General features: G+C 40.3%; 1 protein-coding gene across 2 annotated transcripts; it reads left to right on the top strand.

Annotated features, from left to right (window-relative positions):
* The first annotated feature begins 48 nt into the window (after nucleotides 1-48).
* Nucleotides 49-19,535, top strand: LOC111342171 (ATP-binding cassette sub-family C member 10). 2 transcript variants are annotated; one of them, XM_088726042.1, is made up of 29 exons: nucleotides 52-1,423; nucleotides 2,196-2,285; nucleotides 2,758-2,862; nucleotides 3,922-4,038; nucleotides 4,135-4,260; nucleotides 4,514-4,599; nucleotides 5,194-5,335; nucleotides 5,519-5,699; nucleotides 6,071-6,201; nucleotides 6,539-6,631; nucleotides 7,644-7,688; nucleotides 8,579-8,683; nucleotides 9,340-9,447; nucleotides 10,042-10,486; nucleotides 11,115-11,341; nucleotides 12,544-12,666; nucleotides 12,801-12,836; nucleotides 13,252-13,424; nucleotides 13,624-13,784; nucleotides 14,374-14,487; nucleotides 14,816-14,973; nucleotides 15,354-15,415; nucleotides 15,796-15,853; nucleotides 16,262-16,395; nucleotides 17,145-17,223; nucleotides 17,682-17,748; nucleotides 17,821-17,918; nucleotides 18,588-18,700; nucleotides 19,006-19,535. In XM_088726042.1, exons 1-29 carry the CDS (start codon nucleotides 161-163, stop codon nucleotides 19,148-19,150), a joined length of 4,785 nt encoding a protein of 1,594 aa, XP_088582168.1. In that variant the 5' UTR covers nucleotides 52-160; the 3' UTR covers nucleotides 19,151-19,535. The 2 variants fall into 2 exon arrangements, 1 of the variants encoding a protein (XP_088582168.1); XR_015989085.1 differs by lacking the exons at nucleotides 16,262-16,395; nucleotides 18,588-18,700; nucleotides 19,006-19,535 and having other exon boundaries at nucleotides 49-1,423; nucleotides 17,821-17,894.
* The last annotated feature ends 708 nt before the right edge of the window (nucleotides 19,536-20,243 follow it).

The raw sequence follows: 20,243 nt of genomic DNA, 5'->3' as shown, positions 1-20,243 counted from the left end.
TCCCAACACAGCGGTAAACTACCATCACATTTTGATAGGTTGTGTAATAGAAATGTCCTTTATTTCACAAAATGGCGGAAGAACAGCGGGGGAAGGAAAAGGAAACATAAATGGCAAAAGATTCTCTCATTTACAACATTTCATTTAAAGCCGGTGGAAAATGAAAAATTTGAAAGATTTCTGCGGATCTGGAAATGGAACTTCTTTAATCGTGTGGAAAACAAATGATTTTGGTTCTTGTTTTCAGCTCTTGTGTCTTGTGCTCCCAGCTAATTTTTTCTTGATTTGTTCAAGCATATTCTTTGCCAGTGGAAAGAGGCAGCGATTTCCAATTCAAGGAAGTCGCCTTTACTTGTACTCAAATCTGCAAGTTGTAGTTTCTTGTTTGATTTTTCTGGAGTCGCCGATTGAAGTTGTGTGTTCGTGGTTCGTTCATGGCTATCACCCGCCGGTTTATCTCGTTACGAGTTCACTTGTTGCAGTAGCATGGATTTCAAACGCTGTGAGTGTGCGGAGAAACAGGCACGTTATCCTTGTGAAAAAATGCTACGCTACATTTCATGTCATGATTATAGTTTTGGCATTTCTTGCAACAATTGTACAGTTCTATTCAGTAATTTTGAGTATCGAAAGACATGGGTTTGATTCACTTTTTGTACACGAGTACGGCTCTATATGCAGATTTTCTCTCCAAGTTATCTTTCTGTTTCTTCTTATTCCACCAACCTGCGTTAACCGTGATTGGATTGGGTTACATGTGGAATTCTCGTCATCAACTGCATACACCGATATTCAGGGTGGGACAGAAAAAGACGCTTTGCTACGAAATGCCTCAAGAGGTACATTTTACAGTGGAACACAGTGCATCTTGGATGATCTTGGAGTTGCAGAGGAAAAAGCTAATACTTTTTCTAAATTAACATTCTGGTGGGTGAGACCTATGATGAAAAAGGGCTCAAAAGGAAATCTCCAATGTACAGAAGATCTGTTTTTACTACCTCAAAGTCTTTCAACAAAAAGGCTGAGAATTCTTTTCTCAGCTAATTTTGATAATTCAAACAAGGATCAAGATGCAAGAAATAAATTGGAGGATAGCTTTTCAAGTGAATCTGGCTTCAGTGGCATCACATTTTCTCCAGGCACTATACAAAAGAGTGTATCAGATCCAAACTTTCAAAGATATTCCAATGTGAGAAGAATGACAAGTGATAATAGTCAAGCTAGTACAGAATTTTCTGGAAAGGAAGGTAATGGCCTGTCAGGTCCTGAAGTAAATAATCCACAATCCCTCTTAAGAGCTCTTCACCATTCATTTGGTCTGCAGTATTACTGCATTGGACTTCTGAAATTAGCAGGAGATGCTCTCAGCTTTGCTGGTCCTCTTTTGCTTCATGCGCTGGTGTCTTTCATGGAAAATAGACAGGTTAGTCACTGCTCCAAGCTTGATGCTTTTCAAAGCTGCCATTTGGGGACCTAGAAATTGATAATATGGTGGCCAGAGATGGAATTTTTGTGGCATGGAAAAAAAAGACACTTAATGCAACATTACGTGACATACTAATAAAACTTCTAGCATATTCACCGAATCAAAATATGGCGTCCAATTTAATTTACCATTGTTTTGGACTTACTAGCCTCGTCTTCACGTGGAAACACAAAAGGATTATCACATGTGTGAGAGGCTAGTAAGTCCAGAACAATGGCAATTCAAATTGGACGCCATATTTCGATTCGGTGTATGAATTAAATAAAATAAATATGATTTTAGCAACAAAACAGGAAATGAATGAAAATGAGAAAAAAACTTGTACATATTAGGAAATATTATTATTGTTAAATCTGACTAATTAAATTTCAATTTTAGACCAACAAATATTTTGTATTGAATTTGTCCTTGGTTGAATTTTTTCAAAAACTACTTCAATTTTCCTAGTTTCTTTGTCTTTTTCCTTATCATAGAATAAGTTAATACACTGAATTGTAAAATGAAAAATTTATCCAAGAAAATCTTGGATAATTGAATGAGGACCTAGACAAAACCTGAGGATGTCTAGTAAATTAAAAGCAAGGATGAATACTCAACAGAAAGTGGAGCAACACTTTAGCTTTAAGCAAACTAGTGTTAAGGTGCTTGTTCAATTGCTCGCCATTATGATGATTTGTTGCATACAGTTACATCTGCATTTTTCTTTCAGGAACCAATGTCTCATGGCTATTATTATGCAGGTGGATTATTCTTGACAACATTTTGTGCAGCTTTTATAAATTCACAGTTTAATTACTGGGTTAGTTGATATGCCATTGTTATTTCCTTGTTAAGAAAGAAATTTAAGAAAGCTAATTGACTCTGCAAGCTCTATACATCTTCTATCATAAAATGAAGGCCATGTTATGTTGTAGAATTGCTACTTTTATTTCTGTTTTCAGCCAAAATTCAACATGAAATCAGAGGTTTTCCATTGAAAGTTCTCTAAATTTATATTGGATATTAAGAAATTACTTGCACAGCACATACATGTAAATGTACTATATCATATGAAAAACAATACAGTATAGTTAGTAGACTTACTACTAGTGAAGCAAGCTTGCAATTGTTCACCATGATTCTGCAAAGTACATGTATAAAGCTGTGGCCATATATGCAATATACTCATTTACTTTCAGAGTAATTTTTTTGATCCGTTAATTTGTATATATAATCATTTTGTTTCTCTTAATTATAATAATCTGTTAATTACTCTTTTGTGGTTTCCTTAGGTGAATAGAGTTGGCTTGAAAATCCGAGCTGCTGTTATTACCACAGTCTACCACAAAGCATTATCTGTCAGCCTTACCACTTTGTCCAAGTTTACTACAGGAGAAGTATGATCTGAAAAATTTCCCTCCTTCCAACTGATATCACATACTGTATTTGGCGCTTAGTCTTTCAAGGCACAGGAAGTTTATGGTGCATATTGTTCTAACACCAAAATTTCTTGCAACTAATTTACAAGAAAATGTGTAGCAGTTAAAGAGGAGAATTGACAATCAGATCTTGGAGTTTAAAGTGTTAAGCACTATGGTTATCCTGGTTTCTGTGACATGAAGTGACTAGAATAGGAACAGTCTTTCCTTTTCAGTAAAGTCTGGGTGCAAGTCAAAGAAGAAAAGATTTTTTTGATGATTTCTTTACTTGCACAGCAGACTTCACTGAAAATGAAGGGCTTAACTGGTAGTCTTATGAAGTGATGAATGGCATTGTTACCCCTCGCGGATGACATGCAAGTCTCTTGCAGGTTGTGCTCTCCCCCAGTCCCCTTAGCATTGTGTCAAGGTCCCAAGAGTTTGCCATTCATGCTATCTTGTGTATTAAGAGACAAGTATCTTGCTGCAGAACACAACACAATGGCCTGGCCCTAACTTTGACCCTGATCTCTTAGGCACTAGCCATTGGGCTTCTATATATTTTATGCATTGATTTAAAATCTTGATACGTAGAGACTGATGCACTCTTGTGTATATCTTTGTCACTTGGGGATGGTCTCTTGCCCTCTGGGATTGCAGTAAATCAACACCACCTAAGAAGAAGAATTTTTTTATATGTGCACGATCCTTCGCAGTAAAGCACTATTTGAGCAATAGTGAAAATCAGACCTGAAAAAAATTTCAGGCCTGTACAGGATTCAAACCACTGACCTCTGCAATACTAGAGGTCAGTGGTTCGAATCCCTTACAGGCTTGAAATTTTTTTCAGGTCTGATTTTCACTATTGCTCAAATAGTGCTTTACTGCGAAGGATCGTGCACATATACGTTTCATAACCGCAGTTCATACATATGTTTCATATGTTTGTTGTTAAGAAGAATTTTAATAATAAAAAGTTGACTTCCAAAAGAGAGGCTATGTTAATTTAAAGTTTTGATTGTTTTTGATATTGACCAGGTGGTGAACTTTATGAGTACAGATACAGATAGAGTGGTCAATTTTGCTTCAAGTTTTCACCAGTTCTGGAGTTTGCCATTTCAGATTGCAGTATCACTGTACCTTCTTCATCAGCAGGTAAAATCTACTTTTGATTCTTAAGAGTGGAATATTTTTTTCTCTTAAATCTCACTCTTTAGCCTCTACATGAACTTGTATGACTCTTTATCTTAGGTTGGCATATCTTTCTTGGCTGGCCTGGGCTTTGCCATTCTTTTGATACCCATCAACAGATGGTTAGCTGAGAAGATTCAGAAATTAAGCAAAGAAATGATGACACAGAAGGACAGTAGAGTTAAGGTAGAGATCTCAAGTATACATTTTAGAAGAGTCTTAGACTAGAAAATTTGCAGTTGAAGAAGTGGTCTTACAATTAGGGTACTAGACTTCTGGTCAAGAAGTCCCGGCTTGAGATGCGTCAATGTGTTGTGTTCTTGAACGAGACATTAACCTTCCTCACTTTTTTAAACTTTGATCTGAATATTAACAGTTGTTTAATATGTTTGATATGAAACTGGTTGACCACAGAGATATTTGCTTTCCATATTGCTAGGTTATGAATGAAATTCTACAAGGTATAAGAGTGATAAAATTCTACGCCTGGGAGAGAAACTTTGAAGAGAAGATAGAAAAGTTGAGGTTAGCATTTTTTGTGACTACATTTCAGGGGGTCTCTAAAAAAATTTTACCCATCACATCAGTTATAAGAAATGAAGAATGATTCCAACTAAATTTAGTTTTGCAAATCAGTAAAACCAAATTAGAATGTTTGGTGCGATTAACTGTTTATTTCCTGTAATTTGATCAGCTAGTTTTGTTTAATTGGCTGTTATAATTTGACTTGCACAATGAAAGCATGCTTCTTCATTTTTTTAAGGGGAATTAACACAGATGTGTGCATATGATTTTTAAAAAAGTTTCACTGATCATGCATGGGGTATGAAATTTGCTAAATGAAATTGGCCATTTCCGAATTACTTTTGGCCTCTTTTCAAAACAAGGCCTGATACCCAACCATTGTTATAAAAATGAGTTTTATTTTCATGTGAATGAAAACTTATAATCATATGAGAGGGTGAGCTTTAGGACTCGTTTTGAAAAATAGGCCAAAGGTAATTTGGAAATGCGCTTATTTTAAAAAGTGCTGTGTGAACTGGTGTTTTTTTTTCTTTTTGTCCTTTTTACAATGATTTCTGATCATTTCTAGTATTCACACGTTGCAATTTTCTGTAGAGCTGCAGAATTGAAGAGTTTAAAAGGAAGGAAATACCTGGATGCCTGGTGTGTGTATTTTTGGGCAACAACGCCAGTCATCATTTCCATACTGACTTTTACTACATATGCTTTGCTGGGAAATAAGCTCACTGCAGCTAAGGTACTTTCATTGAAAAAATTCTCCCAAACAATCTGTTATTAATTTTGTGCTAAAAACTTTGTGCAGGAAAATGTGAGGAAATATTTGTCCTAATCTGTTTAAATCTGTAAGCATACTGTTAAAATGTAGCCTGAATCCTCTGTTGCTTCAGCTAATTAAAAATCTTCTGACGTACTCTTGCAGGTCTTTACAAGTGTGGCATTGTTTAACATGCTAATCTCTCCACTGAATGCCTTTCCTTGGGTACTCAATGGATTAATGGAAGCCTGGGTATCAGTCAAAAGGCTCCAGGCTTTTCTCTCTTTAGACAACCTGGACCTGACTGGGCACTACCAGCAGCTAAACCAATCACACAGCGGGGATAGTAAGTACTGATTGAGTATTAAATATTTTGTATTTTGAGTTTGAAGAAAAAATGAGGAATAATTATGTTGGCTTAGTGATTTTCAGCCCCCATAGATGTGGTTTTGTCATTATTGAGAGCACAAAGGAGATGTTTGCTCCTTTAAGGCTGTCCCCTTTTAATAAACTCCCAAAGGTCACTAGGTGTGTAGGCTGTCTACTTGCAGTCTGTTGTTAGTGCAGGGGGCATCCAGGATTTTTTTATAGGGGAGAAATAATTAATCATTGCTTTCAGTCGACAGAATTAGTAGTTATGAAACTTTTAGTTCAACGTACCTGAAAGGGTAAATAACTACTCTGTATCTAAGTTTTCCTATTGCAATTTTTCACTAGTGCCCAAGCCTCCTGAAGTACTGATACAGAACGGTCATTTTAGCTGGAAACAGCCTGAAGAGCCTGATGAAGAGGAGCAGGCTTTTATTACCACTGGAGACCTAGCAAATATTGATTTCTGCATAGAAACAGTAAGCAACACTTTTGGAACAACTTTTAACTGATTATTGAGAGTAAACCGGGATTACATTGGTTTCAGATGTTTCGTATGTGAAGGTGCAAAGGCGATAAATTTGCTCTGATGATAAGCGTGAATTTTATCAGCCTGCGTGGCAGACGCTCGTGGTAAGGGCGAGAGTACACTTGCGCCATAAGGCAAACACGCGTGACATCTTGGCTGCGTAGGGCATTTGCCAATAATTCGCATCTGGTCTGATATAATTCAATCAATATTAATTCAATATTAATTCAATCAATATTAAATCAGCTTTGAGTTAGTTGAGTCTTCTTGATATTTTACCTTTCCAGGGCCAGCTAGTTGGGGTGATCGGTAAAGTTGGTTCAGGGAAGAGTTCGTTGTTATCTGCCATCACCGCAGAAATGGACAAAAGGCTTGGAGAGGTATGCTATCTTATGCGCACATTGTCAGCGCTGCAGAACGCGCGTTTTTCCGCCACCGGGAAGATTGGAGACGAGTCTGGCGAGAGGTTTGGGGAGTTTGGGCTCTGGCACCAACAATTATCATCACCAGACCCCTTACAGAACTCTCGACGGCGACGCTGATACCTACGATTGTCATATAAGGGGCAAAATTACTGAATTGTGATTGGTCAAGACAGAGGGCATTTTTTCTTAATTTTTGTAATTGCCCCGGGCAAAATTACTTGAAAATGATTGGCTGGAAATCGCTTAGCACCGGCTGCCAAAGTAAAGAAATTTCTGTTTGTTTTTTAACAATGGCGTCCCGTTTTGCGCGAGATCAGTAAGAAAACATTTTGCCCCTTATATTATAAACAAGTAATCACATGGTTCCTCGTAAAATTAAGGATTAATATCACTTGTGTTTTCGGAAGTTGCAGAAATTGCCCTCGTCGCTGCGCGGCACGGGAAATTTCAGCAACTTCCGAAAACGCGCGTGATATTAATCCTTAATTTTACTCGGCCCCATGCGACTACCTATATATATCGCGATACTCTTGAGTCATTTAGTTTGTTTCTCACTGTCAAAACTATCTCGAAACTGAATGTGGAACACAGCATTAAATTAGTTATAGAAATTTAAAACATTAGCCGTCGTCGCTCACTTTCTCTGGACAACGCAAAGTTTGGTCATTTCACGTTGGTGTTTTGCAAAGAAATTTACAAAGATTTATAACGCACGTGCACAGCTATTGTTTTATTTCTTAAATCTTTTGTATAGAGAAATTCCCGTTGCCTTTCTTAACCTACCACTATTGGTAGTACTTTTCTGCGGGCGAAGAAAGGCACGCGCTGAAGCGCTAAGAATGACGGCGTGCTCGCCGGTTCTCTGTTCAGTGTTGTGCCCATCCTTAATGGGCTCTTGTCTACTTAAGCTGTTTATTGATTACAGAATTCTGCTCGGCTCAATTTCTTTTGTCTTTGATCAAAATAGGTTTTTGTCAAGAAGCTTGAACGAGGCTTTGGTTTAGCTACCCAGGTGAGAGAGCCCAAAATGACAAGCTTACATTTTTCTCTGAGAACCACGGAGAAAACCAGTTCATAAAAACAAATGATCTCATAATACCCCCATTGACTCCGCGCCACAGTTTCTTCCAGTAGAAACTTGCCCCCTTAGATAATTTCCGACCGAACTTCCTTCTGTCACGGCTTGTCAAAGTTGGGTGGAATTTTTAATTTTTTTAAGAAACTTCATTCAACGTACTCATGTTTTGGCTAACTGTTGTAGACCTTCATTTAATTAGATTCAAATCCATGAAATTTGCCTTCATTATTGAGTCCTCCATTATAATTGTATTCCACTTTTCTCGGGTCGCATGTTTTCCGCATTTTTTCATGCGTAACAAATAAACAAATAATAATAGGTAAATAAATAATTTAGAAGTGGACATTCCACTGGGTGGCTCTTATTGTCCACTGTTTCCAGATCGAATTGGAATTTGGAATGTTGGTTTTTGCGGAGGAAGGAAAACCAGAGGACCATGAGAAAAACCCTCGGAGTAAGGAAAAGATAACCAACAAGAAACTCAACCCACATGTGACGCCAGGTCTGGGCACCACTCTACCATCCCTACTCCCCTGCTTTCTTTAGACGTTTAACCCTTTACGTCCTAACATCAGTATGCATATTCTCCATACTGTTCTCTATACATTTTCCACGGTGCCGACAAGGAGAATATTCAGTTTAACAATCTAGAGCTTCTTTAATTGGTGATTATTTCCTTTATTCTCCTGACCTTAATGTGAGATTCAGGGGTGATATTGTAAGGAGAAATTAGAAGCTGGTCATTCTAAGGAGTTGAAGGTTTAAAGATATTTGTAGCTGTTGTGTTGGGCTAAATTTGCGTGTTTTTGTTTCTAATACTCAAGGAACCGTGGATTCAACATGGTACAGTAAAAGAAAACATCCTGTTTGGTAAATCCTTTGATTTTGAGAAGTATAACGCAATAATCTTCGCATGTGCGTTGGTGGAGGTGAGAATAATTACAATTTTTTCTCCTTAAGGCATCAAATGAGGTGTTGTTGCTTGAGCATGACCTTCAAGACCAGCTTCTTCCTATCTTTCTCGCTTGACGATGGGATTGGGTGCCGACGAATTAGTAGTTTTTCAAGAGCCTGGCAAATTGCTGCGAAGGGATGGGGGAGTGCGTAGTTAACCTTCGACGGACTAGCATTCCAGCATTCCTGTTGCTCATGCCACCAAAAATACGTACTCTGTTGTCTTGACGAGAAAGGAAAATAGTTTTCCTTCTCTTATTCTGTACAGTTTTGTAGGAGGCTTAAGTCTGTACACCCAAAGCCAAAGCCTATTCCAGTTTCCTGTACGTGACACAACTTGGAGTATCCCTACTTCCTTCCTTGGAGCGGATGCTAGTCCATCGCAAGGTAACCCCCTCCCCACCCTCCCTAAGGATTTCATCAGGCTTCCCTGACAATTCGCCGGTACCCTAAGTGGAGAGAGAGAGACTGTAAGAGTTAAATGTTCTGCCCAATAACACAAAACATTGACCCGGTGACCTGGTTTCGTTATCATTTCCTTCCATTTGCTTTGGATTTTTACAGTAACACTAATAAGATCATTTTAATTTGAAATTTTGTCCCTTTTTTTTTTTTCTTAAATCTTTCAAAGGATCTTCAGATGCTCCCTTCAGGTGACGAAACGGAGATTGGTGAGAATGGCGTGACCCTGAGCGGAGGACAGAAGGCTCGTATAGCTCTGGCAAGAGCTGTTTATCAGGTTCAAACTTTTTACGTTTGTATCGGAGAGCCTTGATTTCTAAAATCGTGAGATGTAACTACTTAGTTGGTTAATGTGTTTTCAAGATAGTTCCTTCAGTTTGAGAGTGCGCCGATTAAAGGCGGTGCCCATCAGACAATTACAGGGTAGAACGGAAGCATTTATCGATTGAGTGTCGTAAAACTATAACCAAAGTGATCCCAACGGACACTCGGAAAAAGGAAAATAATTTTAAGAGCCAAAGAGAACTCAAAGTAAAAACAACCAGACTGGGGGAAAACGCGGCCAACAAAATCGGGATTGGTCTGAGTCTCGTATCTAATTGGTTAAGAGGATGGCGCGATTTTTCTTGACCAATCACAGAAGAAAGTAAAGCCAAACGAATGGAATCCTGTTTTACTTTCGACACAAAATTGCACTTAGACAAATGATTTCAATATTTCCAGATCTAATCAATCGAGTGACGGGTAGGAAACAATGAAATAGATACTTGCTCTCTTTGAACAATAAGCAAAGATAACAGTGTCGATTAAATTTATAGTTCCCCTTCATTTTTCTCCCAACAAAAGACAACTCCTCTCCTTTTTCCCACAGGACAAAGAAGTCTATCTCCTTGATGATCCCTTGGCAGCAGTGGATGCGCATGTTGCCGCTCACCTCTTTCACCATTGCATCATGGGAATCCTTCTTAACAAGACCAGAATACTTAGCACTCATCACACTCACTTCCTCTCTGCCGCTGACCTGGTTGTTGTTATGGATCACGGCTCGATTGCGTACACAGGGCCGCCCGAGGGAATTCTTCACACCGAGAAAATAATGAAAAGTCTGGCAGGCAACCCTACTGAGGGAAAGAACCCAGAAACAAACACGAAAAAAGAATCAGATGAGCTGGAAGGAGAGATCACCGACGAAGGTTTAGTAAAAGAAGAGGAGAAAGAAGTCGGCGTGGTCAAACTGCATGTGTACAAATCTTACTGGCTGGCGATTGGTCATTGCTTGGCAACGAGTATTTTACTGTCGCTGTTTTTAATGCAGGGTAATGAAACCATTATTGATAGAGTCAAGAGCAAATTTGAATTGAGTGTTGAAAGAATTTGGGATTACATTGGTTTGCTTTACTTTTGCTGTCTTGTAAACTTGCTCCTTTTCTCAACCAGGCAATCGGATCAGCTTCTTTAGTTGTTGATCATTTCCTTTATTCTCCTGACCTTAATGTGTGATTCAGGGGTGATATTGTAAGGAGAAATTAGATGCCGGTCACTCCAAGGAGTTCAAGGGTTGGGAGACAGGGACTAAGATTTTTCTGTGTCGCTCGTGACACGTTTTTGAACAACTCTCTTCATAGTGAAAGATATTTTTCGTCTTGTCGCGAGCGTGGGACAAAGAAAACATTCTGAGTCTCCATGAGGAATTGAACCTTAGACCTCCGGATTCTGCGCTCTGATGCTGTATCACTGAATCACGGAGACACTATGTTGAGCAAGGCTATTATGAATTTCATACATGACACGCAATGTGGATAGCGTCATGTTTTGTAATAGAATAAGAAAGATGGTGAGTTTTTGAGCTCGGTAAAGAATTAGAGGAAGATGTTTTTCGTCTTGTCACGAACTTGGGACTAAGAAAAAATCTCTTCTTATTTATTTACTGGTTCTCATTTTCAGCTTCTCGTAATGTAAGCGATTGGTGGTTGGCCTACTGGATTTCTCATTCCCGCGGGAACAGCACCGCAGCACATCATCACGTGAACTCGTCATCAGCCACTCACCTGAATCACTTGATTCCACAAGTGCTGACGGCTGACCAACTGGGATTACCGCATGTTCACATAGTTAAAGATACCATTACGTTTTATCTGGTGGTGTATGGAGGACTTGCTGTCGCTAACACGGTACGGCTACTTGTCTTGACGCTTCCAGTGTCTTACATATCTGTGTGTACTTACATGTGGTTAATCAGTGCCATCGTGATCATATAGAAAATAAGATTTCCCCGGAAGTTATGTCCCCGGAAGTTATGTCCCCGGAAGTTATGTCCCCGGAAGTTATGTCCCCGGAAGTTATGTCAAGAAGTCATGATGGGGAGAGTAATTCGAACAGTCCCCAATCTTAGGAAGCTCCCCCCACGAGGGGGCGGAGGTACTTATTTCAAACTGCAAGTACATGAAAGGAAAGGAAAATATGTTCCATAGCTATCAATATGGCCTTTGATATCCTCCTGTTATATCTTTCTTTAACTTCATCCTAAGTGTCTGTGATTAGGTTTAGGAAGAGGGGTAATATTTCCGATTTTGACCCCAAGGAAAGGGTTAGGGACTTTATATTGGGGGACTTTATATTGGGGGACTTTATATTGGGGGACTTTATATTGGGGGACTTTATATTGGGGGACTTTATATTGGGGGACTTTATATTGGGGGACTTTATATTGGGGGACTTTATATTGGGGCAGAGCCTCATCAGGAAGGCGCGGTGCCCTTATGGTTAGTGCGCTCAACTCCGGATCGAGTGGTCCGAGTTCGAGCGTTCAAGGACATTGTGTTGTGTTCTAAGACAAGACACTTTACGCTCATAGTGCACCTTCATCCGGCGAATTTAATGTTAGGGGGTAACCTTTCGATGGACAAGCATCCCATTCAGGGGGTACTAGAAATACTCCTAGTTACTTCATGCTACGGAAACCGGGGTTAAGCGCCGGCCTGATGGGCTACTTGGCTCGTAAACAGACTTTTAGAACTTTACCATATAAGACTTTTTAGAATAGGTCCGCCTACCTTCACTCACCCCCCTAAGGGAAGAAAAGTCCGTTTCGTTCGATTGTTTAGCCACCATCGCGGCGGAGAGTCTGGTGCGGGGACACTACTAAGTCTGGCGAAGCAGGGGTGGGGGAATGGTGTCAAAAGGCAGCTATGAAATCTTCTGTCATTTTGAGATATCCTTTTTAGTGACCTTGCGCTCGAACTTGAAGGATCCGACAGGTTCTTACTCACTCTCGTCACCGCATGCAGCACGGAATCAAACCACGTCCTCGTTGTTTGTCCATTTAAGACAACTTTCTTGCTTCAGCCTCACAGGTATTGTTTCTTTGTCGTAGATTTTTACTCTGTTCCGAGCTTTCCTGTTTGCTTATGGAGGCATCTGCGCCGCCAAAGTTCTTCACTCGCGATTGTTAAAAAGTATTTTGTCTGCTCCTGTCTCATTCTTTGATGTTACTCCGGTGAGTTGTACTTAAGAAAAGATAAGATGAGATAATTTCTTTAATGTAAAATACACGGGGAGTGAATTCTTTATCTACCAATCCCGAGGCTCATGACAGAAGTGTTTGGCAAGCTTTTCTTTTCTTGTTCCCAGATTGGACGTATCGTCAATCGGTTTTCCTCAGACATAGTAAGTATCTATTAACTTATTTCATTTTGAGTTCACTGCTGTGTCTTGGTGAGTTATAACTTAGGTTCTAAGACGGAATCTGACGAAGAATTTTCGCAATCTTTCTCATGAAGATTGCAGCATGGTCTTGTCATTGTGGTAGCTACTCCCTCAAGCTCCGTCAAGAAAGGAAAAACAAAAAAAAGAATTACTTAGTAGGTGTAACACTGCTTCACTCCGCGGAAATTTCACGTCCCAACCATGACAATAGGACAGACAGGAACCAGCTGACCGCAAAATTCGAAGTTTTGTTACCTTCTACTCTGTGGACATTTCACATCCCAATTGTGACGATGCGACAGACCGCAATCAGCTGACCAAAAAATTCGAAGCTTTGTTAACCTTCTCATTGCTTTTGATGTGGTTTCTTTTTCAGTATTCTATTGATGACAGTCTCCCCTTTATACTCAACATTTTTCTGGCCCAGGCCTTTGGCGTTGCCGGCACTGTGGTGATAACATGTTATGGTTTACCGTGGTTTGTGCTCGTTCTAGTCCCTCTCGTCCTTGTGTACTACCTCATTCAGAATTACTACCGTAGAACATCCAGGTAATTCGAACTTCCAGTTAACGCTTTTCAGGAAAGAAAATTTATATTTGCGACCAAGACCTGTTAGCAGTTGAGGTCATTGGATCACCCTGGCTTTGTGACACCCAATAGCAGCTCTTCGCATAGGTCAACTCAGTCGAACTAGACTGCAATCACTCGTCAGTTATACGCCCTTGAATGGTTTCTTTCCTATCCCTAGAGAGTTAAAGCGTCTTATGAGCGTAACGTTGTCGCCGATTTACGCGCACTTCTCCGAGACTCTAACGGGACTGGCCACCATACGAGCGCTGAGAGATGAAGAGAGATTCAAGCAAGAGAATGAGTACAGACTCGAAATCAACCAACGGGCGAATTTCTGTGGTAAGATGCGCCCTGCATTCTTTAAGTCCCTGAGTTGTGTTGAAACAGAACCACGTGATGTGATGGAATCAAATTGATTCTGGTAATAACTCATTCAAAGAGTTAAAGAAAAAGGCAATGGAAAAGTCTTGTGGGAGGAGGGGGAGAAGATCTTTGAAAAGTTATGTGGGGGAGGGGATCGCAGTCCAAAAAAATCTCTTGCATTCTTTGTGGGGGTAAAAGCGTTTGGATGTTTGGAAGGTCATGCGATAATTTTTGCGCCAGGCTCCCTGCTTTCGGGCCGTTTAAACGCAAAATCAGCAAAGCTCTGTAAGGCAGGGCGTTCATGGTAAGCAGCTTCTAGATATAGTATGGTTCTGAGTTATAATTATAGTTGTGTAGTTATAGTTTAATCATTATGTAAATAGCTCATGAATTGCCCGTGTTCAAATGACGTTTGTAGACTGATTGCTTGTGTATAGCAGATGGGATCGGTAGTGTTCGCTTCGTGAACCCTGTTTTGGGACCAAGAGAATAAGAGCGTATTTCTATGCGATGCAAGAGATCATCAAGTTGACTCCTTTTAATGGAATTGTTTCTCATTTTCCAGCACTTGTTGCTTCTCAGTGGCTTGGGCTTTTCCTGCAATTCATTGGCGTTGCCATGGTAACAGCAGTGGCATTCATTGCTGTGCTGGAACATCATTTTAGCACCGTAGATCCAGGTAGGTTTTGAATTTCAGCGCAAGCAAGAGACATCACCCTGTAGCTTCAGAGAATAAGCCCTATACAACTGTATAGTTCACTCCTCCAAAAGTCCTTTGAGGTCTATTGATAAACGTCGAATTTTTAAGATATTGGGCTATTGAAAGAAAGTTTTTCAAATAACACAGCTTGTGCTCAGGAGACACCAAAATTGAGTTCACCACTTGACATTTCCATTACTAAGCTACAAACAGTTTAACGCATTCAACACACAATTTTCCAACAAGGTGCTACAACTTGCGCTATTTAAACCCGAATGGAAACGACATAGCTGTTTTTTCTGCGCAGGTCTAGTTGGCTTAGCCATCTCTTACGCACTCTCAGTGACAGATCGACTGTCAGGTATGGTGACGTCTTTCACGGAGACAGAGAAACAGATGGTGAGCGTAGAAAGAGCCGTTCAATACATTGAGGATGTATCGCCTGAAGTTAGCAGTCAAGACACGGTACTTATTAACTTCTAGAATTAACTTCTAGTTATAGATAGAATAAGAAAGGTGGTAAATTTTTAGTTTGGTAGTGAAGTAGAGAGAGACGTCTTTTGTTCATGTCACGAGCCCGAAACTAAGAAAGCAGTTCTGAGTCCCCATGAGAAAGCGAACCTCAGACCTTTGGATTCCAGGAAAAAAAAAGAAAATAAGTTAGGAAAAACTTATCGACAGACACAGGGGATAGTGAAACATCATAACACCTTTATTATGTCGCTTATCACTGTTTATTTTTCTTGACACTATGCAGTGACATAAAAGGCCTTTCATCAAGTTTTTTTTTTTTTTTTTATCTCATACGAGTTCAAACTGTATGGCTAAACTTCTCGGTTTTACAGGTTCCCAACTCTTGGCCCCCTCGCGGTCAGGTCACTTTACGAAATGTCAGCTTAGTTTATCGGTAAGTTACGTTGTTTGTGGTCATGTGGTGAAGAGGAAACTTGACCGTCTTGCGCGAACTGCTTGGTGTTTTACTTCGCTTGCGCTCTGGGAGCAGTGCTTCAAGTAAAAAACCAATATAATAGAGAGATTTAAGACCGCATGTACGTGAAACGTGATCGACAAGAGTGAGCACGTGACTTTGTTTTTCCCGCCATTTTTTCCCGTTTGCCGGTTGCGCTTTGCCGTTTCTACGTGAAAGTAACCTGAAGAAGTAAAATACTTTACTTCAACTTTATTGTATACGTCAGTTTGCATACCATCGTGACTGACTTAATTATCAAAATTACCTGTTATGGCAGAGTACCTCTCATTTGTTTAATGTCCATTTTTTCTTTACAGACCAGGTTTGCCTCAAGCTCTTCGCGGGGTATCATTATCAACGACTGCCGGAGAAAAGGTAACATTAAAGACCATTGCAGGAAAGATGCCTTGAGCCATGTCCTATTTAATAATGGTAAATGAAGCTGTCTTTAAAAGGAAATGTAAAATGACAAGAGGTCTGCTTTTCACGTCTTCCTATCTTAAAAAACGCGACATCTGTCACTTTGTCCGGCGGCATATATTCCTGTTGGAGAATTTCATTCGTAGCTTTGGGTACACGACATGGAAGTGAATGGCAATGCTATCAAAGGTTTGGTCGAGCTATGTTGCATTACTCATATGAGTGGAGTGATTCGGCTCTGGGTGAGGTAATGTTTCACTTCAACAACAAACATTTTCAACCCTTGTCAAACTATTTAGTACGGAAAGATTCCCACAACGAAATACTGTCTGTTTTCTCTTTTTGTTTTGTTTGATTGTGCAGCTTGGCATTGTTGGTCGAACAGGCTCTGGTAAATCAAGCCTCTTTCAGGTTCTATTTCGAATGGTTAACAGTTACCAAGGGTCTGTGATAATAGACGGTATCAATGTAGCCTCTGTACCTCTTGAAATTCTCAGGTTGGTATTCCTGTGTGACCAGCTCGGCAAGGAATATGTCGTGGCTATATATATATAGATATATATATATTTAATATAATTTCAGAGCTGAGCAAAGAGTTTCCAGCAATCTGATTGGTCGAGCGGTTCCTTAAATGACGCTATATAAACCGCTCCACGCGTTTTATATAAAATGTTAAAATAAAATGTCTCTGTTGTTCAGCTCTGAAATTATACTAAAATAATGATTCGCCTCAGGTTCGGTGAATATTGTCGAACAATCCCCTCGACTTCATCTCGGGAATTATTCGACGATATTCGCCTCGCCTTCGGCGAATAATTGTTAAATATATCTATATATATATAGGGGGGTACCATACTTTAGACAATATAAAATTGTGTATTGTAGATAAACTGGGGGGGAGGAGGAGGAGATATAATGGCTTTCAACCCCTCTCTTCCCAGAGCTATTTATTCAGGCTAGCGGTAGTGTTGTAGGCTGAAGTAGCTACCAAGGGGCAAGCATCCCATATACTTCTATGTATCCCATAACGCATCCCATACAGAAGAGGATGTGAAAATACATATACCCACAATACTCGCAGTCGCCATAAACCACGGAATCTGGGATGAGCTTCAGCTGTGTGGGCCTATTGGCTTGGGTCCTTGGGAGGGATCCGCGGCCCATGAGCTATAAAGCGGACTTTGCCATTTTTTGTCCACGTTTGCTAAATTGTTACGAGACACCTGAAGTCTTTGTTTGGTCGTAGATCTCGACTGGCCATCATTCCTCAGGATGCTTTCCTTTTTAGTGGAGCAGTGCGGGACAATCTTGACCCGTGGAAAAGGGTAGGTGGTCTGTGTATACATGATTATTGTTACTAAAGAAAGAGGAGTTCCTAGTTGCGTTCGAGGTAAGGAGGACACATACTATTCGTGTCGTGTCTGTCTGGACGCTCTGCGATTTCAGGGTTTGGGCGCCATCTTGGACTAGCTAGCCACTTGTCTCGTTTTAATGCGAAAATTTGAATCCCGCTGTCCAATTGTAGTCCTGCGGTTCACCTGCTTTGGTCTGGGTGCCATCGGTGCCAAGGGAAGATATGCAGGTGAATTATAACTATTCGATCGAACGATATGAGTTACTACAAATCAGAACTGTGAGCCAAGCCACCATACGATGTTCTTAGGTTTAATTATGTACTAGATTTTGTCACACTGGGACCAAAATATCCATTCCTGAGCTAGATTGGACCCACTTTACTAGTCTACGTAGAAGTTTTATTAGTGTATTACCTACTTTCTTTTAGTGTTCCGAGGCTGAACTGTGGACGATTTTAGAACGTTGTCACCTACTTCAAGCCGTGCGAGAACTTGGTATGCTTTATTGTTTCACTCCCACTGGAGTCCAGCATTTTTCATGTGACTTATTGAACATATTACTTGCAGGTGGTTTGAACGCTGACGTTGGTGAACGCGGGCGACATTTTTCAGTTGGTCAGCGGCAGCTGGTATGTCTGGCAAGAGCGCTTTTGACAAGAGTCAAGGTGATTATCGACAGAATTCTTATTACGGGCTATTGCTATCTAGCACTCAGTCTTTCGAGCTTGCTTGTTCTAGGTAGACGCGGTGGCCTGGTGGTTAGTGCACAAGACTCTCCCCCTCCCTCAACCCAGGAGTATCGTCAGGGAAGCGTGATGCAATGCTGTGGGGTAACCTTGGGATGGACTGATATCCAATCAAGGGGGGGGGAGGGGATTGTAATACTCCTTGTCGCTTGGCTCGACTTGCCGTGTTTCAGGCGTGTAGTTCGTTGAAAGAGTTGCCTTGGTAGCTCCGAGAAAGAAAAAACAGGAGGCGTTGCAAACACATTGAAAAGGATGAAAATGTTCCTTTTGAATAGAAGGGTGTATATCAACGTAAGATTTATAACTCCATTCCATTTCCGTTTGAAAACTCCCCACTTACTCTACCCTGAGATGTGCACATTTCTTTGTTATTAACCCTTTAACACACACGAGTGACTGGGTTCTAATTACTCCTTACATTTTCTTCCTTGTGTCAAATGTAGAAGTCGCGAGGATAGAGGAAATGATCATCAATTTAAGGAAAGAAAGTAAAAAGAGATCCTTTTCTGTTTAGATCGAGAATAACTTCATGGGAATCAACAAATCCCTGCAAACGCCCCTAACTTTATTCCTGTTTATACATGCCAGATTTTGTGCATCGATGAAGCTACGGCGAGTGTGGACCTTGAGACAGACAAGTTAATCCAGAGGACGATTAGAAGTGAATTTAGAGAAAGTACTGTTTTAACAATTGCACACAGGTAACCCCTATTTATTTCAATGTATATTTTGATTTTTTGCTCTTTGTTCTGTCTTGCTTTGTTTTTGTATTTTGTTAGTCTGTCCTTTGATTGGTTTTCTTGTTTCTTAGTTGAATAGTTAGTTTTTTCTTAATTTGTTTGTTTTTTTCTTTTTTTTCGGCCACGGCAAAGTCCAGAAACCGACCAAATGTTGAAAATCCGAGAAGTTATTCTAAAACCCCTCGCCCTGGTGGCTAATTTCGAAAGAGAGTCCACTGAAAGGCAATGCTCTGATGCCTCTTTCAACGATGCAATTTCTCTTGCAGGCTGGACACTATCATGGACAGTGACCGTGTTTTAGTGATGGACCGGGGAACTGTGGTCGAATGCGATACCCCAGGAGCGCTACTTGAAAACAAACATTCTTTCTTTTATGGTCTTGTTCATAGCAGTAGAGCTGAAGACAAATGAACACCGACGAGAAGAAATTTCTTTGCAATTAGCAATTAGAACAGGCATCTAAGGGAGAGCAATTTTAAATTGTGTACTGCGCAAGTGTACAGAGTCTTGAGCGTAACGCCAGCCTCCCCTTCCCAGTGGCAATGAGAACCACACACCCTGTACTTAAATGTGCAGTGACTCCTCGACCTCTCGAAGTAAAATCGCATCTTGTGGGTGTGTGCCACTGTCATTTTACCCAGTTGCTTTCTGAGCTTGCTGGTACTTTCGGGATTGTTTCGTTATGGATAAACAAATGTGTATGAACGTATGCATACAAACTTCCCCAATGGGGCTTTCAAGGCCTCTACGAATGAATGAATGAATGAATGAATAAATAAATAAATAAATGACTAACATAGTGCTTAAAAATCCTAACTAGTTGGGGCAGACCAGTCGGCTATACACAAAGCTCAACCAAGGAGTTGAACTCGGGATAAACGAGAACAAATGGTGCAGGACTTGAACGCAGGACCATTAGTTGACAGGTCCTGCCTCCTTACCACTCGGCCACAGTGCCTCCGACCCATACTTGTCCCAACGAAAGATTGAAGAAAGCGATGAAATTTGTCAGAAAGTGCAGTTTAACGCAGATAAGTGCAAAGCAAATCTTTCCTTTTAATTTGGATATATCAACAAAGTTGAAATCGTAAATTGGCCACCGTAACGATTACAAAAGCTGACGTTTCGAGCGTTAGCCCTTCGTCGGAGCGAATAGAGGAATTGTGGGTTGTGTGTGCTTTTAAAGGCAGAAAATGGAGCTACGTTATTGGTGGGAACATGGCAACGAGAAAAACATGAATAAATTAGTGGAATGAAACGCGTTCGTTGATCCCTGTGGGATTTAGACTGCCGGTTTGAAAGATGAGCTTTTGTTCAAGATTTTTACGGCTTTCCGTGCCACCTAAGTGCAAGGAAAGACCGCAGATTGCCATATGTTGCTTAGAATGATAAGGTAAAATCTTTCCTTACACTTTTCTTTATTATTTTCTGGTAATCTCACTCGGATTCGAACATAGTATACGAATTTTGGAGGTTTTATGTTAATTATTTGTGCTGGTTTATC

Source organism: Stylophora pistillata, chromosome 6, assembly GCF_964205215.1.
Source record: "Stylophora pistillata chromosome 6, jaStyPist1.2, whole genome shotgun sequence".
Lineage (NCBI taxonomy): Eukaryota > Metazoa > Cnidaria > Anthozoa > Scleractinia > Pocilloporidae > Stylophora > Stylophora pistillata.
The sequence above is the reverse complement of the archived record's forward strand: the minus strand, read 5'-3'. Positions and strand labels throughout refer to the sequence as shown.